This window comes from Kogia breviceps, chromosome 11 (assembly GCF_026419965.1).
Source record: "Kogia breviceps isolate mKogBre1 chromosome 11, mKogBre1 haplotype 1, whole genome shotgun sequence".
NCBI lineage: Eukaryota > Metazoa > Chordata > Mammalia > Artiodactyla > Physeteridae > Kogia > Kogia breviceps.
Window position 1 is genome coordinate 41,943,309 of NC_081320.1, and position 26,519 is coordinate 41,969,827.

The following is a 26,519-nucleotide window of genomic DNA, read 5'->3' on the forward strand; positions in this document are numbered from 1 at the left end:
TATGAGGTACCAGGGAGCATACTCCATTGTTACAGAGGAGGAATGTGAGGCAAACAGAGATTAAGTAACTTCATGAAGGTCACACAGGGAGTAAGTATTCAAGCCAGGATTCAAATCCAATCAGCATCAGCATCAACAAAATAATTACTGCCATGTTTATAAATCTTATTCTTTGGCAGTCATATTATGAAGTATTTTATATGCATTATCTCAGGTATTTATAATATTTCTTTGAGGTAAGCACTAATTATTACCATTTAACAAATGAGGGCAGTACTCATTTGTAAATGAGCTTCCCTAAATCTAATTGAGGACAAAATTAAATTGATTTCTTTTTTTCAGTTTTTTTTTTTCTTTAAAGTTTTCTCTTTCCAGTATGACTGCTTTAATTGATGTTGTAGTCATATTTGTCTTGGACTATGTAAGTAGTGTCCTAATTGTTCTTTTACCTCTAACTTTACTTTCCCAACCATCTGTTATTTCTTTTTCCTTTTTCTATTCTGTATGTCCCCTAGAGTAAGTTTTCTAAAATCAAATCTTATCATTTAACTTTATTCTTCTCACCTTTGCAGAGATTTCTCACGGCATACAAGATAAAGTTCTCACGGCATACTCTAGCCTGACATATTTGTCTATTTGCCTCCTCCTCCATTCCTTGACCTAGTCCCCTGTACCTTTTCCAGATTCATATCTCGGTAATTTCCCTGTCACCCCATGCTTCAGTCATACCAGCCTATTTGCTATTTTCTGATCATAACATGCTATTTTTTATCTCTCTTAATTTGCTCATGACTTTCTCTCTACTTGAAATTATTTCTTCTCTTCTGAAGCTCCTGACTCACTTCTAACCATCCTTCAAGATTTAATTTAAACATCATGTGCTGAATGAAGCTTTTTGACCACTTCCACCCCTAATGGAGTTGATCTGCTGACTCCTTTGTGCTACTTCAGTAATCTCTGAATACTGTCATTATAGCTCATCTTAGATTTTATTGCTCAATTGTATCTATGCGTTTCTCTCTGTGCTAGACTATAAGCTCCTTTGTTTATTTATTTGTTTTATTCATCATGCATTGTGAGTAATCTATTTGTGAGATGGTGCTTGGTAGTAAGGACATTAAGATGCTGAAAATCTATGTCTTCAAAGAGTACCTACTGTAATTGAGGAACTGTGCAATTATTATTAAGTGCTGTGATGAAAATATACAGCAACAAAATAAGAACCAAGTCTGAGATAAATTGAGGATGTAAGAAAAGGCCTCTTGAAGGATAGAAACATTTTAAGTTTTGTTCAGCACAATATCCTCTGCACCCAGCTTAGTAAATTTTAAAGGAAGGAAGGGAGGGAGGGAGGGAGGAAGGGAGGAAGGGAGGAAGGAAGGAAGGAAGGAAGGAAGGAAGGAAGGAAGGAAAGAAGGAAGTGAGTGGAATATATGGTATGCCACGCAACTCTGAAAATAAACAACTGGAAAATAGTTTGGTAACTTGCTTGATAGACATTCTTACTAAGTAAAAAAATGAAACATGGGGTTTGTGTAATTAATTAGTTCTTTTCTCTGAAAATGAGATTGATTTCATAGAAATGTTCTTTTGGAAATGAGATTATCTTTGGAAATTATAAACCAAAACTTTTTTACCCTTCAAATGACCACCATCAAATTACTTAGTACCAGAGAATGGTCTCTAAGGTACTTTTGGGTATGTTACTGTATGTAAGTTATTACAAGTTCATTGCATAATGACTTTTTCTATCCTTTTTTGGAGGAAAGGTAATATGGTAAAGGGATAATCTGAGTAAATTGTTCAGAAGTCTTTTTACTGCTTAACTATATTAAGTTTTTGCCTGAAAACTCCTTTGATACATTTAACATAGACAGTTAAAAAAAAATATTCAGTTTGGTGGGGGTTGGTTTACAGCTGCATTTTACTCTTCAATTGCTGTTTATCTTATTTCCTGGGCTACATTTACATTATAGCCTGGAATGACAGAAATCACTTTGGTAATCGTAGCTGTCATTGCGGGAGATTATATTATGAGGTGTAAGACACAATATGAATAAAAACAGTTTTCTTAAACACAAGGCTCTCAAAATAAGAAAAACTGCTGTATTGAGATTCTTACGGGGACTTGCCTGGTGGCGCAGTGGTTAAGAATCTGCCTGCCAATGCGGGGGACATAGGTTCGAGGCCCTGGTCTGGGAAGATCCCACATGCCGTGGAGCAGCTAAGCCCATGTGCCACAACTACTGAGCCTGTGCTCTAGAGCCCACGAACCACAACTACTGAGCCCACATGCCACAACTACTGAAGCCCACTCTCCTAGAACCCACAACAAGAGAAGCCACTGCAATGAGAAGCCTGTGCACTGCAATGAAGAATAGCCCCCGCTCACCACAAATAGAGAAAGCCCACATGCAGCAACAAAGACCCAATGCAGCCAAAAATAAATAAATAAATTTATAAGAAAAAGAGAGATTCTTATGAAGCTTTCAGCATAATTATCCTCTTAAATCAAACTTTAATTTTTTTTTCCTAGCAAGAATTTTGTCTTTTACATTGAACAGAGGATACTGAGAAAGATTACAGATATTGAATACATATGTAATTGTATGAATTCTGAGGACACAAAATTTATTTGAAAGTTTATTTTAAAAACAGGAAATAAATGGCATTTCTATGGTAAAATAATGTTCTGTCATTTGCACTTGACTTAAAAAATAGAATACACATATGTATATGCACACACAGTCTTTTTTTTAAGTTATAAAATTAGCTCTCTGTAAAGAACTTGAGAGATATAGAATAGCACATAGAAGAAAAATGTAAACAACCCAAAAGTCTACCACATTAATAACCACCCTTTCTTTATGAGAATTTCTTTCTTTTTTCTTTTTTTTCAGTCTTTCTTTTGAATACATGCACAACACTTTTTTTTTTTAAAGCTAATTGCTATGAGATACTTCTACTTATGTCTACACTATAGAAAGCTGGAAAGAGTATTGCTTCTTCCCAAACAAAACAGATAAACTACAAAATGAAAACTTTTCTGGAACCCATTAGAGAGCTGAAGTTATGGAGTGACCAAATACCTGGAAATCCAAGTAGAGACTAGCCCCTCTCAGGAGAGAGTGACAGGATGCCCTGACTCCCTCATTTGTGGCAGAGCAAAGCTAACACACAAGTGAGAAAGAGGAAATCAACTAAAGATGTAATGAATCAGTAACATCTTAGTTGGAGCTAAGATCCAGGAGGAATTTCACTCACTCATATGTCCTTTTCCATGGACCTCCACTGAGTGCTCATGAAAAAGACTGGGAGCTGGGTAAGAGATCAGAGAAAGCCATCAATGATGTTACAGGCATAGAGGATGGGATCTGCCACTGCTTTGAGAAGGGCATGAAGCCCCACCCCCCCTAGTTTGGACCCTTCACTCACGTAGACCAAAAACTTTGTGACACTGGGGGATGGGCAGCAAACTGTCTTTCTGAAGAACACAGGTAAAGACCCATTGTTAAAACCGTGGAGAAGGTAAAAGAAAAAAAAGCCTTTCAACCCTTGGGAGAAGGACAGAAAATAGTCCTGGGCTCAGGATCTTATACCAGTACCATGAGAGGTCTTCTAATACTGGGAGAGGGCAGAAAATTTCTGCACTAGACCCACCACATATACAAGGCAGAGTTTGGCTGCCACTGGAAGGAAGGGCAAGGATGTTGAGCAAGCTCCATCCCTTAGCATCAGGACACATGACCAGTCTAAAACTGAAGCTGGCCAGGACAGCAGAGTAAGTCCTTTGATCTCCACTAATAGTCCAGTAAGAACTAAGTAACAAGTGGCAGCAATCTACCACTAGGTAATGGGCAAGAATTTAGGGAAAGAGAGATCAATTCTTTATTGTAGGCATGTAGGTATAGCTGAAAAATGTGGATGATGCAGAAACTTTTTGAAAAACCTTCAGGGATCCCAGTAATCACACATAGGCCCATGCTATCATTAGAAAAATTTGAAATCTGTGAAGCACTGAAGGTAATCATAGCAACAATAGAACCCAAACCCAGTTCAACTACTTATACTAATGGCCCAACAGAAGGAGAGAGATATAGGAGCACCTCAATATGTGAGCAAATGCTAACAGCTATAAAAGAAGAAATTGACAGTAACACAATAGTAGTGGGGGACTTCAACACCACACTTACATCAATGGACAGATCATCCAGACAGAAAATCAATAGCTAAACAGGTCTTAAGTGACACATTAGATGGACTTATTTGATATTTATAGAGCATTCCATCCGAAAGCAGCAGAATACACATTCTTTTTAAGTACTCATGGAAAATTCTCCAGGATAGACCACCTGCTGGGCCATAAAGCAAGCCTTGTGAAATTTAGGAAAATTGAAATCATATCAAGCATGTTCTCTGACCATAATGCTATGAGATTAGAAATCAACTACAAGAAAAAAAAAACTGTAAAAAACACACACACGTGAAGCCTAAACAATATACTACTAAGTAGCCAATGGATCACTGGAAAAAATCAAAGAGGAAATTAAAAAATACCTAGAGACAAGTGAAAATGAAAACAAGACAGTCCAAAACCTATGAGATGCAGCAAAAGCAATTCTAAGAGGTAAGTTCATAGCACTAGTATCTTAACTCATAAAACAAGACAAATCCCAAATAAACAACCTGACCTTAAATCTAAAGCAACTACAGGAAGAATAACAAACAAAACTCAAAGTTAGCAGAAGAAAAGAAATCATAAAGATCAGAGCATAAATAAATGAAATAGAGATGAAGGAAACAATAGAAAAGATCAATGAAACTAAAAGCCAGTTCTTTCAAAAGATAAATAAAATTTTTAGCCAGACTTATCAGGAAAAAAAGGGAGAGGGCTGAAATCAATAAAGTTAGAAATGAAAAAAGGAGAAGTTACAACTGACACCACTGAAATACAAAGGATCATAAGAGACAACTACAAGCAACTGTATGCCAACAAAACGGACAACCTAGAAGAAATGGACAAACTCTTAGAAAGGTACAGTCTCCCAAAACTGAACCAGGAAGAAATAGAAAACATGAACAGACCAACCAAGCAATGAAATTGAAACTGTGATTAAAAAAACTCCTGACAAACAAAAGTCCAGGACCAGATGGCTTCAGAGGAGAATTCTATCAAACATTGAGAGAAGAGTTAACATCTATCCTTCTGAAACTGTTTCAGAAAATTTCAGAGGAAGGAACACTTCCAAGCTCATTCTATGAGTCCACCATCACCCTGATACCAAAACCAGACAAAAATAGCACCAAAAAGAAGAGAAAATTACAGGCCAATATCATTGATGAACATAGATACAAAAATCCTGAACAAAATACTAGGAGTCCAAGTCCAACAATACATTAAAAGGCTCATATAGCGTGATCAAGTGGGACTTACCCCAGGGATGCCAGGATTTCTCAATATCCACATATCAATCAATGTGATACAGCACATTAACAAATTGAAGAATAAAACCAATGTGATCATCTCAATAGATGCAGAAAAAGCTTTTGACAAAATTCATTACCCATTTATGATAAAAACTTTCCAGAAAGTGGAGATAGAGGGAACCTACTGCAACATAATAAAGTGCATATATGACAAACCCACAGCTAACATCGTACTCAGTGGTGAAAAATTGAAATCATTTCTTCTAAGATCAGGAACAAGACAAGGATGTCTACTCTCACCACTTTTATTCAACAAATTTTGGAAGTCTTAGCCACAGCAGTCATAGAAGAAAAATAAATAAAAGGAATCCAAATTGGAAAAGAAGTAAAACTGTCACTATTTGCAGATGACATGATACTATACATACAGAATCCTAAAGATGCTACCAGAAAACTACTAGATCTCATCAGTGAATTTGGTAAAGTTGCAGGATTCAAAATTAACATACATAAATCTCTTGCATTTCTATGCATTAACAATGAAATATCAGAAAGAGAAATTAAGGAAACAATGCCATTTACCATCACATCGGAAAGAATAAAATGCCTAGGAATAAACCTATGTAAGGAGGCAAAAGACCTGTATTCCAAAAACTCTAATATGCTGATGAAAGAAATAGAAGATGACACAAACAGCTGGAAAGATATACCATGTTCTTGGATTAGAAGAATCAATATTATCCAAATGACTACACTATCCAAGGTAATCTACATATTCAATGCAATCCCTATCAAATTACCTATGGCATTTTTAGCAGATCTAGAACAAAAAATCTTAAAATTTGTATGGAAACACAAAAGACCCTGAATAGCCCAAGCAATCTTGAGAAAGGAAAATTGAGCTGGAGGAATGAGGCCCCCTGACTTTAGACTATACTGTAAAGCTGCAGTAATCGAATCAGTATGGTACTGGCACAAAGCCAGACTTATAGATCAGTGGAACAGGATAGAAAGCCCAAAATAAACCCACACACCTATGGTCAATTAATCTACAACAAAGGTGGCAAGATTATACAATGGAAGAAAGAAAGTCTCTTGAATAAATGTTGCTGGGAAAATTGGACAGCTACATGTAAAAATAAAATAAAATTAGAATATTCTTTAACACCATGCACAGAAATAAACTCAAAATGAATAAAAGACCTAAATGTAAGACTGGATACTATAAAACCCTTAGAGAAAAACAGGCAGAATACTCTTCGACATAAATCACAGCAATTTCTTTTTGGATTCACCTCCTGGAGTAATGAAAATAACAAAAATAAACAAATGGGACCTAATTAAACTTAAAGGCTTTTGCATAGCAAATAAACCATAAACAAAATGAGAAGACAACCCACAGAATAGGAGAAAATATTTGCAAATGATGCAACCGACATGGGATTAATTTCCAAAATATACAAACAGTTCATGCAGCTCAATATCAAAAAAACAACCACATCAAAAAATGGGCAGAAGATCTAAATAGACATTTCTCCAAAGAAGACATACAAAGAAGACATAGATGGCCAAAAAGCAGATGAAAATATGCTTAACATTGCTAATTATTAGAGAAATGCAAATCAAATCTACAAGGAGATATCACCTCACACTGGTTAGAAAGACCATCATCAAAAAGTTTACAAACAACAAATGCTAGAGAGGGTGTGGAGAAAAGGGAACCCTCCTACATTGTTGGTGGGAATGTACATTGATACAGCCATTGTGGAGAACAGTATAGAGGTTCCTAAAACAACTTAAAATAGAGTTACCATATGACCCAGCAGTCCCACTCCTGGGCATATATCCTGAGAAAACTATACTTCGAAAAGGTTCATGTACCCCAGTGTTCGTTGCAGCACTATTTACAGTAGCCAAGACATAGTAGCAACCTAAATGTTCATCTACAGAGGTGTGGATAGAGAAGATGTGGTACATATGGAATATTATTCAGCCATAAAAAATAATGAAATAATGCTATTTGCAGCAACATGGATGGACCTAGAGATTATGAAGTCAGACAGAGAAAGGCAAATATCATATGATATCATTTGCATGTGGAATCCAAAAAACGATTCAAATGAACTTATTTACAAAACAGAAAAAGACTCACAGGCTTAAAAAACAAAGTTATGGTTACCAGAGGGGGAAGGTGGGGGGCAGGAGGGAGAAATTAGGTGGTTGGGATTAACATATACACACTACTATATATAAAATAGATAATCAATAACGACCTACTGTATAGCACAGGGAACTCTAGTCAGTACTATGTAATTACCTATAAAGTAAAAGAATCCAGAAAAGAATAGATACACATATATGTATAACTAAATCACTTTGCCTTACACCTGAAACTAACACAACATTGTAAATCAACTATACTGCAATAAAAAATAAAGTGAGGATGATGCTGCCCTCGTGGGCCCCCACCCCTCCCTTCATGTGTGTTAACAATGGAGCTTCTGTTATAAAACTTCTGCTTCATCCTGTGACCACACCTGGTTGTGGCTCGGACCACACTCCAGCCCCTTAAGGGTATCTCTGCGCAGCCTACCCCAGTCCTCTTCCTGGGTCTCTCTGTTAAATCTGGATATTCAACACCCAGGCATCACACACACCTGCTGCTGCATGCACATCTCTTTTGGGGAGTGCAGGGAGGTGGCCAGGACCACCTGTCATGGTCTCTCTATGTTCTGCCTGCTGCCATCTGGCTGCTACACTCTTCTCTGAGCCTATGCCATGCCTTTCTGTTCTGGCTGATCTCCCAGCTGGTGAAGGGGGTGCCCCAGGTGAGGAAACCTTTCCCGTTTTACAGCTTCCTTCCAGAGATGCACGTTCCTTTTTTCCCTTTCCTCCTACCCTGTTACGTTACGTGGTCATCTTTCTTGTAGTTTTGATTGCAAGAGATCTTTTGCCAGAGTTCAGCAGATATTCTGTGAGAATTGTTCCACATGTCAATGTATTTTTGATGTATTTATGGGAGGAAGTGAGCTCTACATCCTTTTATTCCACCATATTGATCTCCTCTCCAAATCATATATGATTTTTATTCTTCAGTTTGTTAATGTGGTATATCATGCTTAGTAATTTGCAGATGTTGAGGTATCCTTGCATCCCTGGGATAAATATCACTTGATGATGGAGTATGATTGTTTTAATATATTATTGAGGGCTTCCCTGGTGGCGCAGTGGTTGAGAGTCAGCCTGCCGATGCAGGGGACGCGGGTTCGTGCCCCGGTCCGGGAAGATCCCACATGCCGCGGAGTGGCTGGGCCCGTGAGCCATGGCCACAGAGTCTGCACGTCCAGAGCCTGTACTCCCCAACGGGAGAGGCCACAGCAGTGAGAGGCCCACGTACCACAAAAAAAAAAAAAAAAAAAAAAAAAAAAAAAATATATATATATATATATATATATATATTATTGAATTCAGTTTGCTAATATTTTGATGAATATTTTTGGCTCTGTGTTCATCAGTGAAATTAGCCTGTAATTTTGTGGGTTTTTTTTTTTTTTTTTTTTTTTTTTTTTTTGTGGTGTCTTTGTCTTGTTTTGATATCAGGGTTATTCTGTCCTCAGAATGATTTTGGAAGTGTTTCTTACTTTTCAATTTTTGTGACTAGTTAGAGAAGGATAGGTGTTAATTCTTTTAAAATATTTGTTAGAGTTTATCTGTGAAGCCATCTGGTTCTGCACTTTTGTTTGTAAGGGGCCTTCTTTAAATTATTGATTCAGTTTCTTTATTTGTAATCAGTCTGTTCATATTTCTATTTATTCTTGATTCACTCTTGGGAGATTGTACATTTCTAGGAATCTGTCCATTTCTTGCAAGTTGTTCATTTTATTGCTGAGTAAGTTTTTGTAGTAGTCTCTTATGATCCTTTTAATTTCTGTGGTGTTGGTTGTAAGATTGCCTCTTTCATTTCTGATTTTATTTATTTGTGCCTCCTCAACTTTGATTCTAATGAATCGGGATGATGGTGTATTGATTTTCTATTCAAAGGAGCAACTCTTAAGTTTTATTGATTGTTTTTTAGTGTCTATTTTTTTTATTTCTGCTCTAATATTTATTATTTCTTTGCTTCTGCTTACTTTGGGTTTTATTTATTCACCTTTTTCTGGTTTCTTTAGGTGTAAGGTCAGGTTGCTTATTTGAAATTTTTCTTATTTCATGAGATAGGCTTTCATTGCTATAAACTTCCCTCTTAGAACTGCTTTTACTGCATCCAATAGATTTTCGATTGTTTTGGTTTTGTTTCTGTTTGTTTCTAGGCATTTTTAAAATTTCTTTCCTCATTTCTTCAGTGATCCATTGAATTTTTAGTAGCATATGGTTTAGTCTCTACGTGTTTGTGTTCTTTTGCAGTTTTTCTTCTTGTACTTGATTTCTAGTCTCATACCATTGTTATCAGAAAAGATTCTTGACATGATTTCAGTCTTCTTAAATTTATTGAGACTTGTTTTGTGGCCTAGCATGTGATTTATCTTAGAGAATGTTTCATGTGCAATTGAAAAGAATGAATATTCTCCTTTTCAATGGAATGTTCTAAATATATCTATGCAGTGCAACTGGTCTAATGTGTTGTTTAAGGTAAGTGGTTCCTTACTGATTTTGTCTTGATGATCTATCCATTGATGTAAGTGGAGTGTTCATGTCCCCTATTATTATTATTGTTTACTATTTGCTTTATGTATTTATATACTCCTATGTTGCATACATATGTATTGAGAATTTTAAAATCTTGCTAGATTGACCCCTTTGTCATTATATAATGTTCTTTGATTTTGTTACCATCTTTATTTTACACTGTGTCTTGTCGGATTTGTGTTGCTACCCCAATTTTCATTTCCATTTGCAGAGAATATTTTTTCCATTCTCTCATTTTCATTCTGTGTGTGTCTTTAGATCTGAAGTTGGCCTCTTGTAGGTGCCATATATATGCACTGTGATTTTTTTTTTAACATCTTTATTGGAATACAGTTGCTTTACAATGCTGTGTTAGTTTCTGCTTTATAACAAAGTGAATCAGTTATGCATATACATATGTTCCCATTATCTCTTCCCTCTTGCGTATCCTTGCCTCCCACCCTCCCTATCCCACCCCTCTAGGTGGTCACAAACCACCTAGCTGATCTCCCTGTGCTATACGGCTACTTCCCACTAACTATTTTACGTTTGGTAATGCATGTCTGTCCATGCCACTCTCTCACTTTGTCACAGCTTACCCTTCCCCCTCCCCATATCCTCAAATCCATGCTCTAGTAGGTCTATGTCTTTATTCCCGTGTTAGCCCTAGGTTCTTCATGACCTTTTTTCCCTTAGATTCCATATATATGTGTTAGCATACGGTATTTGTTTTTCTCTTTCTGACTTACTTCAGTCTGTATGACAGACTCTAGGTCCATCCACTGTACTACAAATAACTCAATTTCATTTCTTTTTATGGCTGAGTAATATTCCATTGTATATATGTGCCACATCTTCTTTATCCATTCATCTGTTGATGGATACTTGGGTTGCTTCCATGTCCTGGTTATTGTAAATAGAGCTACAATGAACATTTTGGTACATGACTCTTCTTGAATTATTGTTTTCTCAGGGTATATGCTCAGTAGTGGGATTGCTGGGTCGTATGGTAGTTCTATTTGTAGTTTTTTAAGGAACCTCCGTACTGTTCTCCATAGTGGCTGTATCAATTTACATTCCCACCAACAGTGCAAAAGGGTTCTCTTTTCTCCACACCCTCTCCAGCATTTATTGTTTGTAGATTTTTTGATGATGGCCATTCTGACCAGTGTGAGATGATATCTCATTGTAGTTTTGATTTGCATTTTTCTAATGATTAATGATGTTGAGCAGTCTTTCGTGTGTTTGTTGGCAATCTGTATATCTTCTTTGGAGAAATGTCTATTTAGGTCGTCTGCCCATTTTTGGATTGGCTTGTTTGTTTTTTTGTTATTGAGCTACATGATCTGCTTGTAAATTTTGGAGATTAATCCTTTGTCATTTGCAAATATTTTCTCCCATTCTGAGGGTTGTGTTTTGGTCTTGTTTATGGTTTCCTTTGCTGTGCAAAAGCTTTTAAGTTTCATTAGGTCCCATTTCTTTATTTTTGTTTTTATTTCCATTTCTCTAGGAGGTGGGTCAAAAAGGATCTTGCTGTGATTTATGTCATAGAGTGTTTTGCCTACGTTTTCCTCTAAGAGTTTGATAGTGTCTGGCCTTACATTTCGGTCTTTAATCCATTTGTGGTTTATTCTTGTGTATGGTGTTAGGGAGTGTTCTAATTTCATACTTTTACATGTACCTGTCCAGTTTTCCCAGCACCACTTATTGAAGAGCCTGTCTTTTCTCCACTGTATATTGTTGCCTCTTTTATCAAAGATAAGGTGACCATATGTATGTGTGTTTATCTCTGGGCTTTCTATCCTGTTCCATTGAGCTATATTTCTGTTTTTTTGCCAGTACCATACTGTCTTGATTACTGTAGCTTTGTAGTATAGTCTGAAATCAGGGAGCCTGATTCCTCCAGCTCCATTTTTTGTTCTCAAGATTGCTTTGGCTATTCGGGGTCTTTTGTGTTTCCATACAAATTGTGAAATTTTTTGTTCTAGTTCTATGAAAAATGCCAGTGGTAGTTTGATAGAGATTGCACTGAATCTGTAGATTGCTTTGTGTAGTAGAGTCATTTTCACAATGTTGATTCTTCCAATCCAAGAGCATGGTATAGCTCTCCATCTATTTGTATCATATTTAGTTTCTTTCATCAGTGTCTTGTAGTTATCTGCATACAGGTCTTTTATTCTCTTACATAGGTTTATTCCTAGATATATATATATTTTTTGTGGTATGCGGGTGTCTCACCACTGTGGTCTCTCCCGTTGCAGAGCACAGGCTCTGGATGCGCAGGCCCAGCGGCCATGGCCCACGGGCCCAGCCACTCTGCGGCATGTGGGATCCTCCTGGACCGGGGCACGAACCCGTGTCCCCTGCATTGGCAGGCAGACTCCCAACCACTGTGCCACCAGGGAAACCCTATTCCTAGATATTTTATTCTTTTTTTTGCAGTGGTAAATGGGAGTGTTTCCTTAATTTCACTTTCATATTTTTCATCACTAGTGTATAAGAATGCCAGAGATATATGTGCATTAATTTTGTATCCTGCTGCCTTATCAAATTCATTGATTAGCTCTAGTAGTTTTCTGGTAGCATCTTTAGGATTCTCTCTGTATAGTATCATGTCATCTGCAAACAGTGACAGCTTTACTTCTTCTTTGCTGATTTGGATTCCTTTTATTTCTTTTTCTTCTGATTGCTGTGGCTACAACTTCCAAAGCTATGTTGAGTAAGAGTGGTGAGAGTGGGCAACCTTGTCTTCTTCCTGATCTTAGTGAGAATGGTTTTAGCTTTTCACCATTGAGGACGATGTTGGATGTGGGTTTGTCATATATGGCCTTTATTATGTTGAGGAAAGTTCCCTCTATGCGTACTTTCTGCAGGGTTTTTATCATAAATTGCTGTTGTTGAATTTTGTTGAAAGCTTTCTCTGCATCTATTGAGATGATCATATGGTTTTTCTCCTTCAATTTGTTAATGTGGTGTATCACGTTGATTGATTTGAGTATATTGAGAATCCTTGCATTCCTGGAATAAACCCTACTTGATCATGTGGTATGATCCTTTTTTTTTTTTTTTTTTTTTTTTTTGTGGTGCATGGGCCTCTCACTGCTGTGGCCTCTCCCATTGTGGGGCACAGGCTTCAGACGCACAGGCTCACCAGTCATGGCTCATGGGCCCAGCCGCTCCGCGGCATGTGGGATCTTCCCAGACCGGGGCACAAACCCGGGTTCCCTGCATTGGCAGGCAGATTCTCAACCACTGTGCCACCAGGGAAGCCCTGTATGATCCTTTTAATGTGCTGTTGGATTCTCTTTGCTAGTATTTTGTTGAGGAATTTTGCATCTCAGTTCACCAGTGATATTGGCCTATAGTTTTCTTTCTTTGTGATATCTTTGTCTGGTTTTGGTATCAGGGTAATGGTGGATTTGTAGGACGAGTTTGGGAGTGTTCCTCCCTCTGCTCTATTTTGGAATAGTTTGAGAAAGATAAGTGTTAGCTCTTTAAATGTTTGGTAAAATTCACCCGTGAAGCTCTCTGGTCCTAGGCTTTTGTTTGTTGGAAGATTTTTAATCACAGTCTCAATATCAGTGCTTGTGATAGGTCTGTATATATTTTCTATTTCTTCCTAGTTCAATCTCGGAAGGCTGTGCTTTTCTAAGAATTTGTCCATTTCTTCCAAGTTGTCCATTTTATTAGCATATAGTTGCTTGTAGTAATCTCTCATGATCCTTTGTATTTCTGTAGTGTCAGTTGCTACTTCTGCCTTTTCATTTCTAATTCTATTGATTTGAGTCTTCTCACCTTTTTTTCTTGATGAGACTGGCTAATGGTTTATCAATTTTGTTTATCTTCTCAAAGAACCAGCTTTTAGTTTTACTGATCTTTGCTATTGTTTCCTTCATTTGTTTTTCATTTATTACTGATCTGAACTTTATGATTTCTTTCCTTCTGCTAACGTTGGGTTTTTTTTCCTTCTATCTTTAATTGCTTTAGGTGTAAGGTTAGCTTGTTTATTTGTGATGTTTCTTGTTTTTTGTGGTAGGATTGTATTGCTATAAACTTCCCTCTCAGAACTGCTTTTGCTGCATCCCATAGGTTTTTGGTCATCGTGTTTTCATTGTCACTTGTTTCTAGGTTTTGTTTGTGTGGTTTTTTTTTTTTTTTTTTTTTTTTTTTTGCTGTACACGGGCCTCTCACTGCTGTGGCCTCTCCCGCCACGGGGCAAATGCTCCGGATGTGCAGGCTCAGCGGTCATGACTCACGGGCCCAGCTGCTCTGCGGCACGCAGGATCCTCCCGGACCGGGGCACGCACCTATGTCCTCCATATTGGCAGGCGGACTCCCAACCACTGCGCCACCAGGGAAGCCCTCTAGGTATTTTTTGATTTCTTCTTTGATTTCTTCAGTGATCTCTTGTTTATTAAGTAGTATATTATTTAGCCTCCATGTATTTGTAGTTTTTACAGAGTTTTTTCCTGTAATTTATACCTGTGCTCAAAGCATTGTGGTTGGAAAAGGTACTTGTTACAATTTCAATTTTCTTAACTTTACCAAGGCATGATTTTTGACCCAAGATATGATCTATCCTGGAGAATGTTCCATGAGCACTTGAGAAGAAAGTGTATTCTGTTGTTTTTCAATGGAATGTCCTATAAATATCAATTAAGTCCATCTTGTTTAATGTGTCATTTAAAGCTTGTGTTTCCTTACTTATTTTCATTTTGAATGATCTTTCCATTGGTGAAAGCGTAGTGTTAAATTCCCCTAGTATTAAACTAGTCCCCTAGTGTTACTGTCAATTTCCCGTTTTTTGGCTCTTAGCATTTGCCTTATGTAACGAGGTGCTCCTATGTTGGGTGCATATATATTTACAATTGTTATATCTTCTTCTTGGATTGATCCCTTGATCATTATGTAGTTTCCTTCTTTGTCTCTTGTAATAGTTTTTATTTTAAAGTCTATTTTGTCTGATATGAGAATTGCTACTCCATCTTTCTTTAGATTTCCATTTGCATGGAATATCTTTTTCCGTCCCCTCACTTTCAGTCTGTGTGTCCCTAGGTCTGAGGTGGGTCTCTTGTAGACAGCATATATACAGATCTTGTCTTTTTATTTATTCAGCCAGTTTGTGTCTTTTGGTTGGAGCATTTAACCCATTTACATTTAAGGTAATTTTCGATATTTATGTTCCTATTAGCATTTTCTTACTTGTTTTGGGTTTGTTATTGTAGGTCTTCTCCTTCTTTTGTGTTTCCTGCCTATAGAATTTCCTGTTGCCTTTGTTGTAAAGCTGGTTTGGGGGTGCTCAGTTTCTTAACTTTTGTTTATCTGTAATGGTTTAATTTCTCCGTTTAATCTGAATGAGATCCATGCTGCATAGAGTAATCTTGGTTGTAGGTTTTTCTTCTTCATCAGTTTAAATATGTACTGCCACTCCCTCTGGCTTGCAGAATTTCTGCTGAAAGGTCAGCTGTTAACCTTATGGGGTTTCTCTTGTATGTTATTTGTTGTTTTTGCTTTGCTGCTTTTAATATTTTTTATTTCCATTTAATTTTTGATAGTTTGTTTAATATATGTCTTGGCATGTTTTTTCTTGGAGTTATCCTGTATGGGACTCTTGTGCTTCCTGGACTTGATTGACTATTTCCTTTCCCGTATTAGGGAAGTTTTGAACTATAATCCCTTCAAATTTTTTTCAGTCCCTTTCTTTTTCTCTTCTTCTTAGAATGTTGGTTCATTTAATGTTGTCCCAGAGGTCTCTAAGAATGTCCTCAATGCTTTTCTTTTTTTTTTTTTCTTTTTTCTGCTCTGCAGTAGTTATTTCCAGTATTTTATCTTCCAGGTCTCTTATCCATTCTTCTACCTCAGTTATTCTGCTATTGATTCCTTCTAGAGAATTTTAAATTTCGTTTATTGTGTTGTTCATCATTGTTTGTTTGCTCTTTCGTTCTTCTAGTTCCTTGTTAAACGTTTCTTGTATTTTCTTCATTCTGTTTCCAGGATTTTGAATCATCCTTACTATCATTACTCTCAGTTCTTTTTCAGGTAGACAGCCTATTTTCTCTTCATTTCTTTGGTCTGGTGGGTTTTTACCTTGCTCCTTCATCTGCTGTGTGTTTCTCTGTCTTCTCATTTTGCTTAACTTACTGTGTTTGGGATCTCCTTTTCACAGGCTGCAGGTTCATACTTCCCCTTGTTTTTGGTGTCTTCCCCCAGTGGCTAAGGTTGGTTTAGTGTGTTGTGAAGGCTTCCTGGTGGAGGGGACTAGTTCCTGTGTTTTGCTGGATGGGGCTGGATCTTGTCTTTCTGGTGGGCAGGACCATGTCCAGTGGTGTGTTTTAGTGTGTCTGTGACGTTATGATTTTAGGCAGCCTCTGTGCTAATGGGTGGGGTTGTGTTCCTATCTCCCTAGTTGTTTCACATAGGGTGTCTCGCACTTTAACTTGCTGATCATTGAGTGGAGCTGTGTCTTCACATTGAGATGAAGATCTCTGCGAGAGCTTTCACCATTTGATGTTACATGGAGCCGGGAGGTCTCTGGTGGACTAATGTCCTGAACTTGGCTCTCCCACCTCAGAGGCTCAAGCCTGACACCGGCCGGAACACCAAGACCCTGTCAGCCACATGGCTCAGAAGAAAAGAGAGAAAAAAAGAAAGAAGGAAAGAAAAAATGAAAATAAAGTAATTAAAATATAAAGTAATTATTAAAAGTAAAAAAAAAATTAAAAAACGAAATAAAGAAAGAAGAGAACAATGAAACCAAAATCAAATCTGCCAATGATAACAAGCACCAAAAACTATACCAAAAAAAAAGACAGAACCCTAGGACAAATGGTAAAAGTAAAGCTGTAGAGAGCAAATCACACAAAGAAGCGTAGACATACACACTCACAAAAGGAGAAAAAGGAAAAAAATGTGTATCCCTATATATATAAAGAAGGGAGCAACCAAATCAATAAGCAAATATGCAAATGAAAATAAACTCTAAATACTAAACTAAGATAAACATAAAACTAGAAACAAATTAGATGCAGAAAGCAAATCCCAAGTCTATAGGTGCTCCCAACGTCCACTGCCTCAGTTTTGGGATAATATGTGTCTGTTCAGGTATTCCACAGAGGCAGGTTACATCAAGTTGATTGTGGAGATTTAATCAGCTGTTCCTGAGGCTGCTGGGAGAAATTTCCCTTTCTCTTTGTTCGCACAGCTCCTGGGGTTCAGCGTTGGATTTGGCCCTGCCTTTGTGTGTAGATCTCCTGATAGCATCTGTTCCTCACCCAGATAGGACGGGGTTAAATGAGCGGCTGATTAGGTGGCTCTGGCTCACTAAGGCCAGGGTATGGGAGGGGTACAGAATGCGGGGCGAGACTGCAGCGGCAGAGGCCAGCATGACGTTGCAACAACCTGAGGCACGCCGTGTGTTCTCCCAGGGAAGTTGTGCCTGGATCACAGGACCCTGGCAGTGGCAGGCTGCACAGGGTCCTGGGAGGAGAGGTATGGATAGTGCCCTGTGCTTGCACACAGGCTTCTTGGTGGCTGCAGCTACATCCTTAGCATTTCGTGCCCATCTCTGGTGTCTGCGTGACTCATGCCCATTTCTGGAGCTCATTAGGCAGTGCTCTGACTCGTCTCTCCTCTTTCACCTCGAAACAATGGTCTCTTGGTCTTAGGCTGGTCCAGACTTTTTCCCGGACTTCCTCCCAGCTACCTGTGGCGCACTAGCCTCCTTCAGGCTGTGTTCACGCAGCCAATCCTAGTCCTCTCTTTGGGATCTGACCTACAAAGCCGGAGCCTCAGCTCCCAGCCCCCACCCATCCTGGCAGGTGAGCAGAGAAGCCACTGTGGCTGGTGAGTGCTGGTTGGTATTGGTATACTGTGCGGGAATCTCTCCGCTTTGTCTATGCACCCCCGTTGCTGTGCTTTCCTCCATGACTCCAAAGTTTCCCCCCTGCCAGCCCCCATCTCCACCAGTGAAGGGGCTTCCTAGTGTGTGGAAACTTTTCCTCCTTCACAGCTCCCTCCCATAGGTGCAAGTCCCATCCCTTTTCTTTTGTCTCTGTTTTTTTCTTTTTTCTTTTGCCCTACCCAGGTACATGGGGAGTTTCTTGCCTTTTGGACTGTCTGAGGTCTTCTGCAAGCATTCAGTAGGTGTTCTGTAGGAGTTGTTCCACATGTAGATGTATTTCTGATGTATTTGTGGGGAGGAAGGTGATCTCTGCGTCTTATTCCCCCACCATCTTGAAGGTCTCCCCCAGCTATAATTTCATTAATCTTTTTCTTTTTTCTTTTTCTGGGATTCCCATAATGTGTATATTTGTTTTTTTAATGGTAGTCAGTAGGTCCCTATGCTTTATTTATGTTTTCTCTTTGCTCCTCTTTCTGATATCAAATGGCCTTCTGGGCTTCCCTGGTGGCGCAGTGGTTGAGAATCCGCCTGCCGATGCAGGAGACACGGGTTCGTGCCCTGGTCCGGGAAGATCCCACATGCCGCGGAGCAACTGAGCCCGTGAGCCATGGCCGCTGGGCCTGCGCGTCCGGAGCCTATGCTCCGCAACGGGAGAGGCCACAACAGTGAGAGGCCCGCATACCGCAAAAAAAAAAAAAAAAAAAAAAAACAAATGGCCTTCTTCTAATTCCCTGATTCTTTCTTCTGTATGACTTAGTCTTCTCTTGAAGCTCTCTGTTGAATTTTTCAGTTCTATCATTGTATACTTCAGCTCCAGGATTTTAGTTTGGTGCTTTTCTGTGGTTTCTATATCTTTATTAACCTTCCCTTTTTGTTTGTGCATAGTGTTCCAGATTTAATTTTCTTGTTTTTCTGTGTTTTCTTGCATATTATTGAGCTTGAGATGATATTTCAAATTCTTTGTCAGACAGTTTGTATGTCTCAGTTTCTTAGGGATTCGTTACTAGAACAATATTTGTTTTGTTTGGTGGTGTCAGGTGGTTTGTCAAGTCTTTGTGATCCATGTAGCTTTGTGTTGATGGGCTCTGCCTTTGTGCTTGTCTTTGGGAGCATGGAGTTATGTGTCTCCGCCCAGGTCCCTGGGTGGCAGTACTAGTCCTATACCATGCCTGAAAGGGTCTGGAGTCAAAACACAGGACCACTTCAGGTTTCCAAGTAGAATTACTGATAGATTACAGCTCTGCAATTGCATTGAGGGATTCATCTGGGGGTGCTTATGGGGATTCCTCCTGGTGCGTTTCTGGGCAAATAGGGTTTCTCTTGGACCGTAATTGGGAGTGGCTGGGGCCAGATTCCAGAGACACTTCAAGATCCACAGTGAGACTGAGGTCAGTGGGCCTATCTCTAGGGCCACATATGGGCGTGTCTCCTGCTGGATCCCTGGGCAGGCAAGACTGCTTCCCATCCATGGCTACAAGGGGCTGGAGTGAGGTCATGAGCCACGTCAATATCTATGGTCAGATTTGAGGTTGGCGGCCCTACCTCCAGATGCATGGAAGAGTATGTGGCCCAGCAGGTCCCTGAGTGGACTGGAGTACTCTTGGTCTGTGGCTATGTGAACATGGGGTCAGGTTACAGGGATTTTTTTTTTTAGTATTTGCAATCAGACTGTGGTTGGAGAACTTGCCTAGGTTCATGGACAGGCATGTCTCTGCCCAGTCATTGGCAGGCAGGGTTGGCAGCTAATAGGGTCTAGAGTTGGGTCATGGAACAATTCAGTGTTTACAGGTAGAACAGAGTTTGGTGGGCCTATTACCCAAGGCACAGGTTGGCATGACTGTTACCACATCCTTTGGCAAATGGTGATGATGGAAAGGCCAAACAGGCCATGTCCATAGGCGGTCAGGGGCCAGAGTCGCTTCCTGTGCCTCTAGCTAGGACTATGGTTAGGAAGTATGCCACCGAGTGAGTTTGGGCTTGCCTTCTGAAAGCAACCCTCCTTGGTCTTGGGCTTTGCTGGATTTTACAGTCTTCTTTCTTGAATCCAAAGTTCCACAAGAGTACTTTTGTCTCTGCTTGGCTGCCAAATTATTGTTGCTGAGAAGGGATATATGTGCAGGACTTCCTGTTCTGCCATTTCTAATGTCACACCTCTATTTTTAATTGCTCTTAAAGAAAATTGCTTGTGTAAAGGAAAAATAGTAACAGTGTCTAGTAAAGGAAAAGTAAGTGTAAAAGTAAATATATGATAATAATAGGACAAATGATATGAGAGAGAAATTTGATTTACTGTTTAAGGTTTTTACATTATACATGAAGTGGTATATTATTTGAAAATATATTCTGTTATATTCTGTCTCTATATATAGTATAACGTATAACAACCACTGAAAAAATGGTCAGAAAACCATGAAACAGGTGAAAGTAATAAGCTAATAATGAGGATAAAAAGAACTCATAAAAAGCACACTCAATCTAAAAACAGTCAACAAAAGAGTTAAATGGGGTATAGAACAGGTGGAACAAACAGAAATCAACTAGCAAGATGATAAATTTAAATCCAATTATAACATTGTTCCATGTACACTTGAATAGAATGTGTATTCTGTAGTTGTTGAGTGTTGTATTCCCTAAATGACAGATTAAGTTTAATAGTATTATACAAATTTTCTGTATCCTTCCCTTTTTAGGTCTACTTCTTCTGTCAGTTACTGAGGAGTGTTAAACTATCCAGCTATGATTGTAAATTTGTCTATTGTTTTTTGTGATCTCTCAAGTTTGCTTCATTTATTTTGAATATATCTTTTTAAGTTCATAAACAATTTGATTGTTATATCTTATTGTATTCATCCTTGTAATTTTGTGAAATGTCCCTCTTTATCTGTGTTAAAAATTAAAATAGTCAGTGTCTTCTTTGACTAATATTAATATAACCATTACTTTCTTTTATGGTATACGTTTGTCTGTTCTATTACTTATAACCTTTTCTTCTTTTTTTGTCATGTTATTTTCAAATAATTTCAACATTAAGGAAGAATTTCGAAAATGTGATGTACTGAAAGCTTTTTCCTGAAATTCTCCAATTTTTTAATTTTTTGCCATGTTTGCTTTATGACTTCCTCCCTCTCTTTTTGTCTGTCACTCTGTATGTGTGTATGTGTGTTTGTATGTGTAGTATTTTAATCCCTTATGGTTTACGTTAATTTTGATTAACTATTTAAGATGTTGTCTGTTTTCTCCATATAGTTATAATTTTTCCTTTTGTAATAAGTAATGTTTGTGTTGAAATACGTTGAGACCATGTATTTATTTTATTAGTTACCAGATGTCCTTCACTTCTTTACCTCTTACAGTATTCATTAGTGATTCGTGCCTGAAATCAGTTTTTTTCTCTGATAATCATTAATATATGATTTTAACTAATTTATGATTTTTTTATTCCTTTTATATGTATTACTTGGAATTCCATATTAAGGAGTCCTTCCCCATTATCTATCTAGCTAGGTAGCTAGCTACCTACCTCCCTATCATTTCCTATTATCATATCAGACTCATGGATTCTTCATTCAGTTGGGTTATTCCTTTAATGACCTTACTCATTTTGATACTCAAATTGTCCCAGATGTAGCTAGTGTGAGCCACTTCAAGCTGGCTCCTGTGCCTTGTTGATGTGTTCTTATCACTTTGAGGACATTTCCTAACTTAACCACGGTATTATTCATTTTTTCAAGGAGCTCAGTTCTTTTTGTGCTGAGTGGCATCTTGACAGTAAGATCTAGACATGTTCCTTGTATTTAAATGTGTGTCATTTTGAATCAACAAGTAGTTGGGTATTGGTTTTTTATTCATTCTACCTAATTGGAATGTTTATTCCATTGCATTAATCTATTTAGTGATTTGGTTGGATTTAAGCCTTTCATCTTGCTGTTGTTTTTCTGTTTGTTCCATTCTTTTTTTTTTTTTTTTGCTCTTTTTTTCCCCCTTTTTCCTTCCTTCTCGATTAATTTTTTTTAGTATTATGATTTAGTTTCCTTATTGGCTTACTGGAGTATAACTTTTAGTTTTATTTATTATCTGCTTGTGTGTTTGCTCTGGGAATTACACTGTGTATCCTTAACTTATCACAGTTACATGTAATTTAAGAATCTTACAGCAGTATAGTGTAATTTATCTTTTCACTTCCTTTTCTGATATTGTTGGCATATACTTATTTATACACTTGTTTTTAAACACTAAAATATGTTATTGTTTGTGTTTGAGCATTTGATTGTATTTTAAAATTCAAGAAAGAAAAGTAGTTCATTATATTTATCCACATATATGCTATTTCCAGGCCTTCTCCTTTCTTACAGATCTGTGGTACCCTTTGGTATCATTTTCCGTCAGTGTGAAGAATTTCTTCTAGCTATTCTTTTAGTGTATATTTGCTGCTTTTAGATTTTCTTAGCTTTTGTTTGTCTAAAAATATTTTTTCATCTGTTTTCAAAAATATATTTTTTAAGATGTAGAATTCTAGGCTGACAGTCCTCCCTTTCCCCACACTTTAAAGATGTTATTCCTCTGTTTGCTTTCATTGTTTCTGAAGAGAAATAAGCCATTATTCTTATTGTTGTTCCTCTAACTGTATTGCCTTTCTCCTCTGGTTGCCTTTAAGGTTTTCTCTTTGTCTTTGCATTTTGCAATTTGACTGTGATTTTCTTGTGTGAGGTTTTATTTGCATTAATTGTGTTGGGGTTTTGCTAAACTTCTGAGATCTGTGGGTTGAGATCTTTTATTAGGTTTGGAGATGATGTTGCCAGTCTATCCTTAAATATGTCTCTTTTCTCATTTCTTCCTCCTCTGCAATTCCTAACTACTTAATGTATCATTCAGATTTCATCATTACTTGAGTGAACTGAATGTGAGTCTCAGTTTTTATTAGTTTCAAATTACTTCTGATTTCAATTCTACAAATGCTATGGTAGAAGTCTTTTTGTCTTTAAGACTCTGAAATTCCAAAGCTTTTATCCAGGCGCTTATCTTTTATTTTAACAGGATTTGAGTTGGGCTGGGTTTCAGCTTTAGTTAGTTTTTACTCTCCTTTGGATTGAATTCAAAATTTGCAAGACTTCTCTGATTTCTAGCACTACCCCCACCATTTGTTATGGAACAGAATTCTTATAGGGGCGAGTTGTTAGGTCAGTATATTTATTTTTGTTTGGGGGCTCTTCCAAGATTCCAATCTGCAATAGCAGCCCACACTGTTAAGGGGTTGGATGATTCTTTTTTTGTCCTACCAAAATCTCTCAGCCTATCTCAGTATTTCACTCCCTCATCTACATGTACCCAGATTAGGCAATTGGCCTTAGATATGAAAGTAGCTGCTACTCTTTGCTTATCTTTCAAGGGCTTTATCCCAGTGTGCAATTACATTCAGTTATACATTTTTTCTGTTCATTGTACATCATTAACATTAAAGGAATATACAGCTTTTAGCTTAGATCTGGCTTTCTTGTGCTTTTGAAGGTAGTGACAGTTTTTCTCGATCTTTTATGTCATATCCAAGAATGGAACTTCTACTAGATCTTCATAAAGCATAATAGAAATAAGTAATAAGTAGAGATGCCAGGAGAGTGATTAATATCAGGGGCACAAGATTATTTTGGACACCTGTGTTAATCACTTTTATAGCAACCTGTACTTATTCATAACTCATATTACAATTGATATGATATAATTATGAGTTTAACATATGAACGTAGGAACCATGACTATTTCTTCACCGCTGTAATTTCAATATTCCATCAACACAATGCCCAGCACCTTACATATTTTTGGAATGAAGTTTTAAATTCAGTAATAGTTTTTGAAAGGGTAGCAATAGGCCAGAGGATATTGTTCAATTAAATATATCCTTACATGGACCCTGTAAAAATATTTTGAGGTATCTATTTTCTAAATGAATTTCCTAAGTGAATTCCTTGCATTCTGTAGTCTTATTTATTTCTAATATTTTTGTCTTCCACACAGCATGACAATGTAGCTAGCCTGTATATTTAGTATTTTAAGATTTTTAATTGAACTATACTAAGCCTCTGATTTTATTCTGTAGAAAGAGAAATCAATGAGATAAAATTTGTGACCATTGTTCACAAGCAATAAATTATTGAAAAAGAACTGCTCACAAATTTTTATTTACATTTATTTCTTGATAAAGAAGTATCATTACAATACTAACTTTATTATTGAAGAAATATTTGTCTCAAAAGGGTATCTTTTATAGAAAGCCATCTTGGGTGATGCTTTCAGGGGCTTATGAAGGATGTATAGGTCTAGAATTTCATTTGTTGGTTGCAAGATTGTTGTTTTCTTTTTTAAACTTTGCATATAAAGATAGATTTTTAAAATTTATTTATTTATTTTTTGCGGTATGCGAGCCTCTCACTGTTGTGGCCTCTCCTGTTGCAGAGCAAAGGCTCCGGACATGCAAGCTCAGTGGCCATGGCTCATGGGCCTAGCCGCTCTGTGGCATGTGGGATCTTCCTGGACAAGGGCACGAACCCGTGTCCCCTGCATCAGCAGGCAGACTCTCAACCACTGCACCACCAAGGAAGCCCTAAAGATAGCTTTGGAATCATTTTTTTTTACGTTTAGTTTCCTTTACTGAATAGAAAATGTCATTATTGATCATTTTTGGAATAGTAAGGGTTATAAAACATTTATGCAGAATTAAACTACTGGTTTAGTTTCAAACTCAGTGGTTACCAGTGAGGAGAGGGGAGAGAGGAGGGGCAAGATAGAGGTAGAGGATTAAGAAGTACAAACTACTATGTATAAAACAAATAAGTTACAAGGATATATTATATAGTACAGGGAATATAGCCCAATATTTTATAACTTTAAATGGAGTATAATCTTTAAAATTTTTGATTCATTATGTTGTGTACCTGAAAGTTATAAAATCTTGTAAATCAATTTTTTTAAAGTCCAAAAAATGTAACTATTGGCTTGAAACATTCATTTTGGAATGAGAGCTAAATAGACATATGAAAGATGATGACATAGGGACCTTTTTTTTTTTTTTTTAGGGACCTTTTTCAGCTAATTGTGCAGAAAGCTTACAAAGAGATCAGGTTGAAAAATTATAAATATTAACTGCGAAGGAACTTGAATGTATCGGAGACATAATGGTTTCAGAATGCAGAATCATGTTAGAGAACTCTGTCCTAAGATGCAGTATAGCATAGTGTTTAAATGCTGTAGCCTTTAGAGCTACACTGCCTGTATTAAAATCTTTTTTTGCTATCTACTCACTGTGTGACCTTCAGCAAGTTACTTAATTTCTCTTTACCTTCATTTCCTTATCTGTAAAGTAGAGATAATACTAAAACTAATTCATATGGTTATTATGAAGGTTAAATGAATTTTGATACATTAAAATACTTGGAATCTAATTTCTGATATACAATAAATGTTATTTATGGTTGCCATTATTATTATTATCATTATTATTATTATTACTATGAGTACCACTGGCACCTGGTTTGCAAAATAATTTTCCTACCTGGTATGATTGACTCTTGACATTTCCTTTTCAGTTCAACTGAAGTAGATGACATGATTCGTAAATCTACAAACCTGTTGCTAACTAGGACTCTGAGCAGCTCTCTGCAGAATGTCATTAAAAGGAAGAATATTGGACTTACTGAGGTAAAGCTGCTCTTATTGGAGGCAGCCAAGGCAATTTGTGAACAGATGTCCTAAGCTCTGGGGCTTGTGTGTAAATTAATTATAATTTTCTATGTGCTCTATCATGTTCTTTCTGATGGACTCACGGTGAAAGTGCAAAATAAATTCCTTGTGTTTTTCATTCAGTGCCTTGGAGAAATCCATTATTTTTTGGAAAAGTCACTTTTTTTTCTCTCTCTCATTGTCTTCTTTAGTTTAACTGGTTTTCCTTTCTGAGGTTGTTGGGTTAAATTTGTATTATTTGCCATTGATTATATTAAAAAATTGTTAGTTGGAGAATAGAGTCAACATCAGTGTCCTATTTAAAATAATGGCAGTTCAAATACAACATACAGCATGAAATCACATTTTGCCTACATAAGTCTTTGATGCCAGGGATATTGGCATTCATAGTCACTGGTTAGTGTTAGATTTTGTGTTTGAGATACATCACATGTATGAGTGATAAATTACTCTTTTTAGCATGTAAGTTTGGGGATTTGAGATTGAGGAAATGTGAGAGAAAGGCAGTCATTACATTTCTGTGGAAGCTTACACAATCTCATAAAGGGTGGAGGGTTATCGTACATAGGTTGAGAACAGTATCTTGGCAAACTGAAGACTTGACGTGTTGGTGTAAGTCCTAAAATTTAGAAAGATGCGACATTTCCCTTCTCTTAGAAACCCAGGTTTGTATGGGAGCCTCATCCTCCCGTTTTATGGAAATTAGAGTGCCAGGTGTGAGAGAGCTTGGAGGAATTTTCTTCACAGGTGAAGGGAAGGGCTGTTTGTTGGTCATCTGTTTTTAGAGGTGGTATAG

The 26,519-nt window shown here is 37.4% G+C and overlaps 1 protein-coding gene across 1 annotated transcript in view; it reads left to right on the forward strand.

The window, feature by feature from the left end:
- The window catches only part of EXOC6B (exocyst complex component 6B), a 721,321-nt gene that overhangs the window by 375,996 nt on the left and 318,806 nt on the right, over nt 1–26,519 (forward strand). Inside the window, exon 16 of the mRNA XM_059079741.2 lies at nt 25,570–25,681. Coding sequence (XP_058935724.1) covers nt 25,570–25,681 — 112 coding nt within the window. The remainder of the gene's footprint in view (nt 1–25,569; nt 25,682–26,519) is intronic.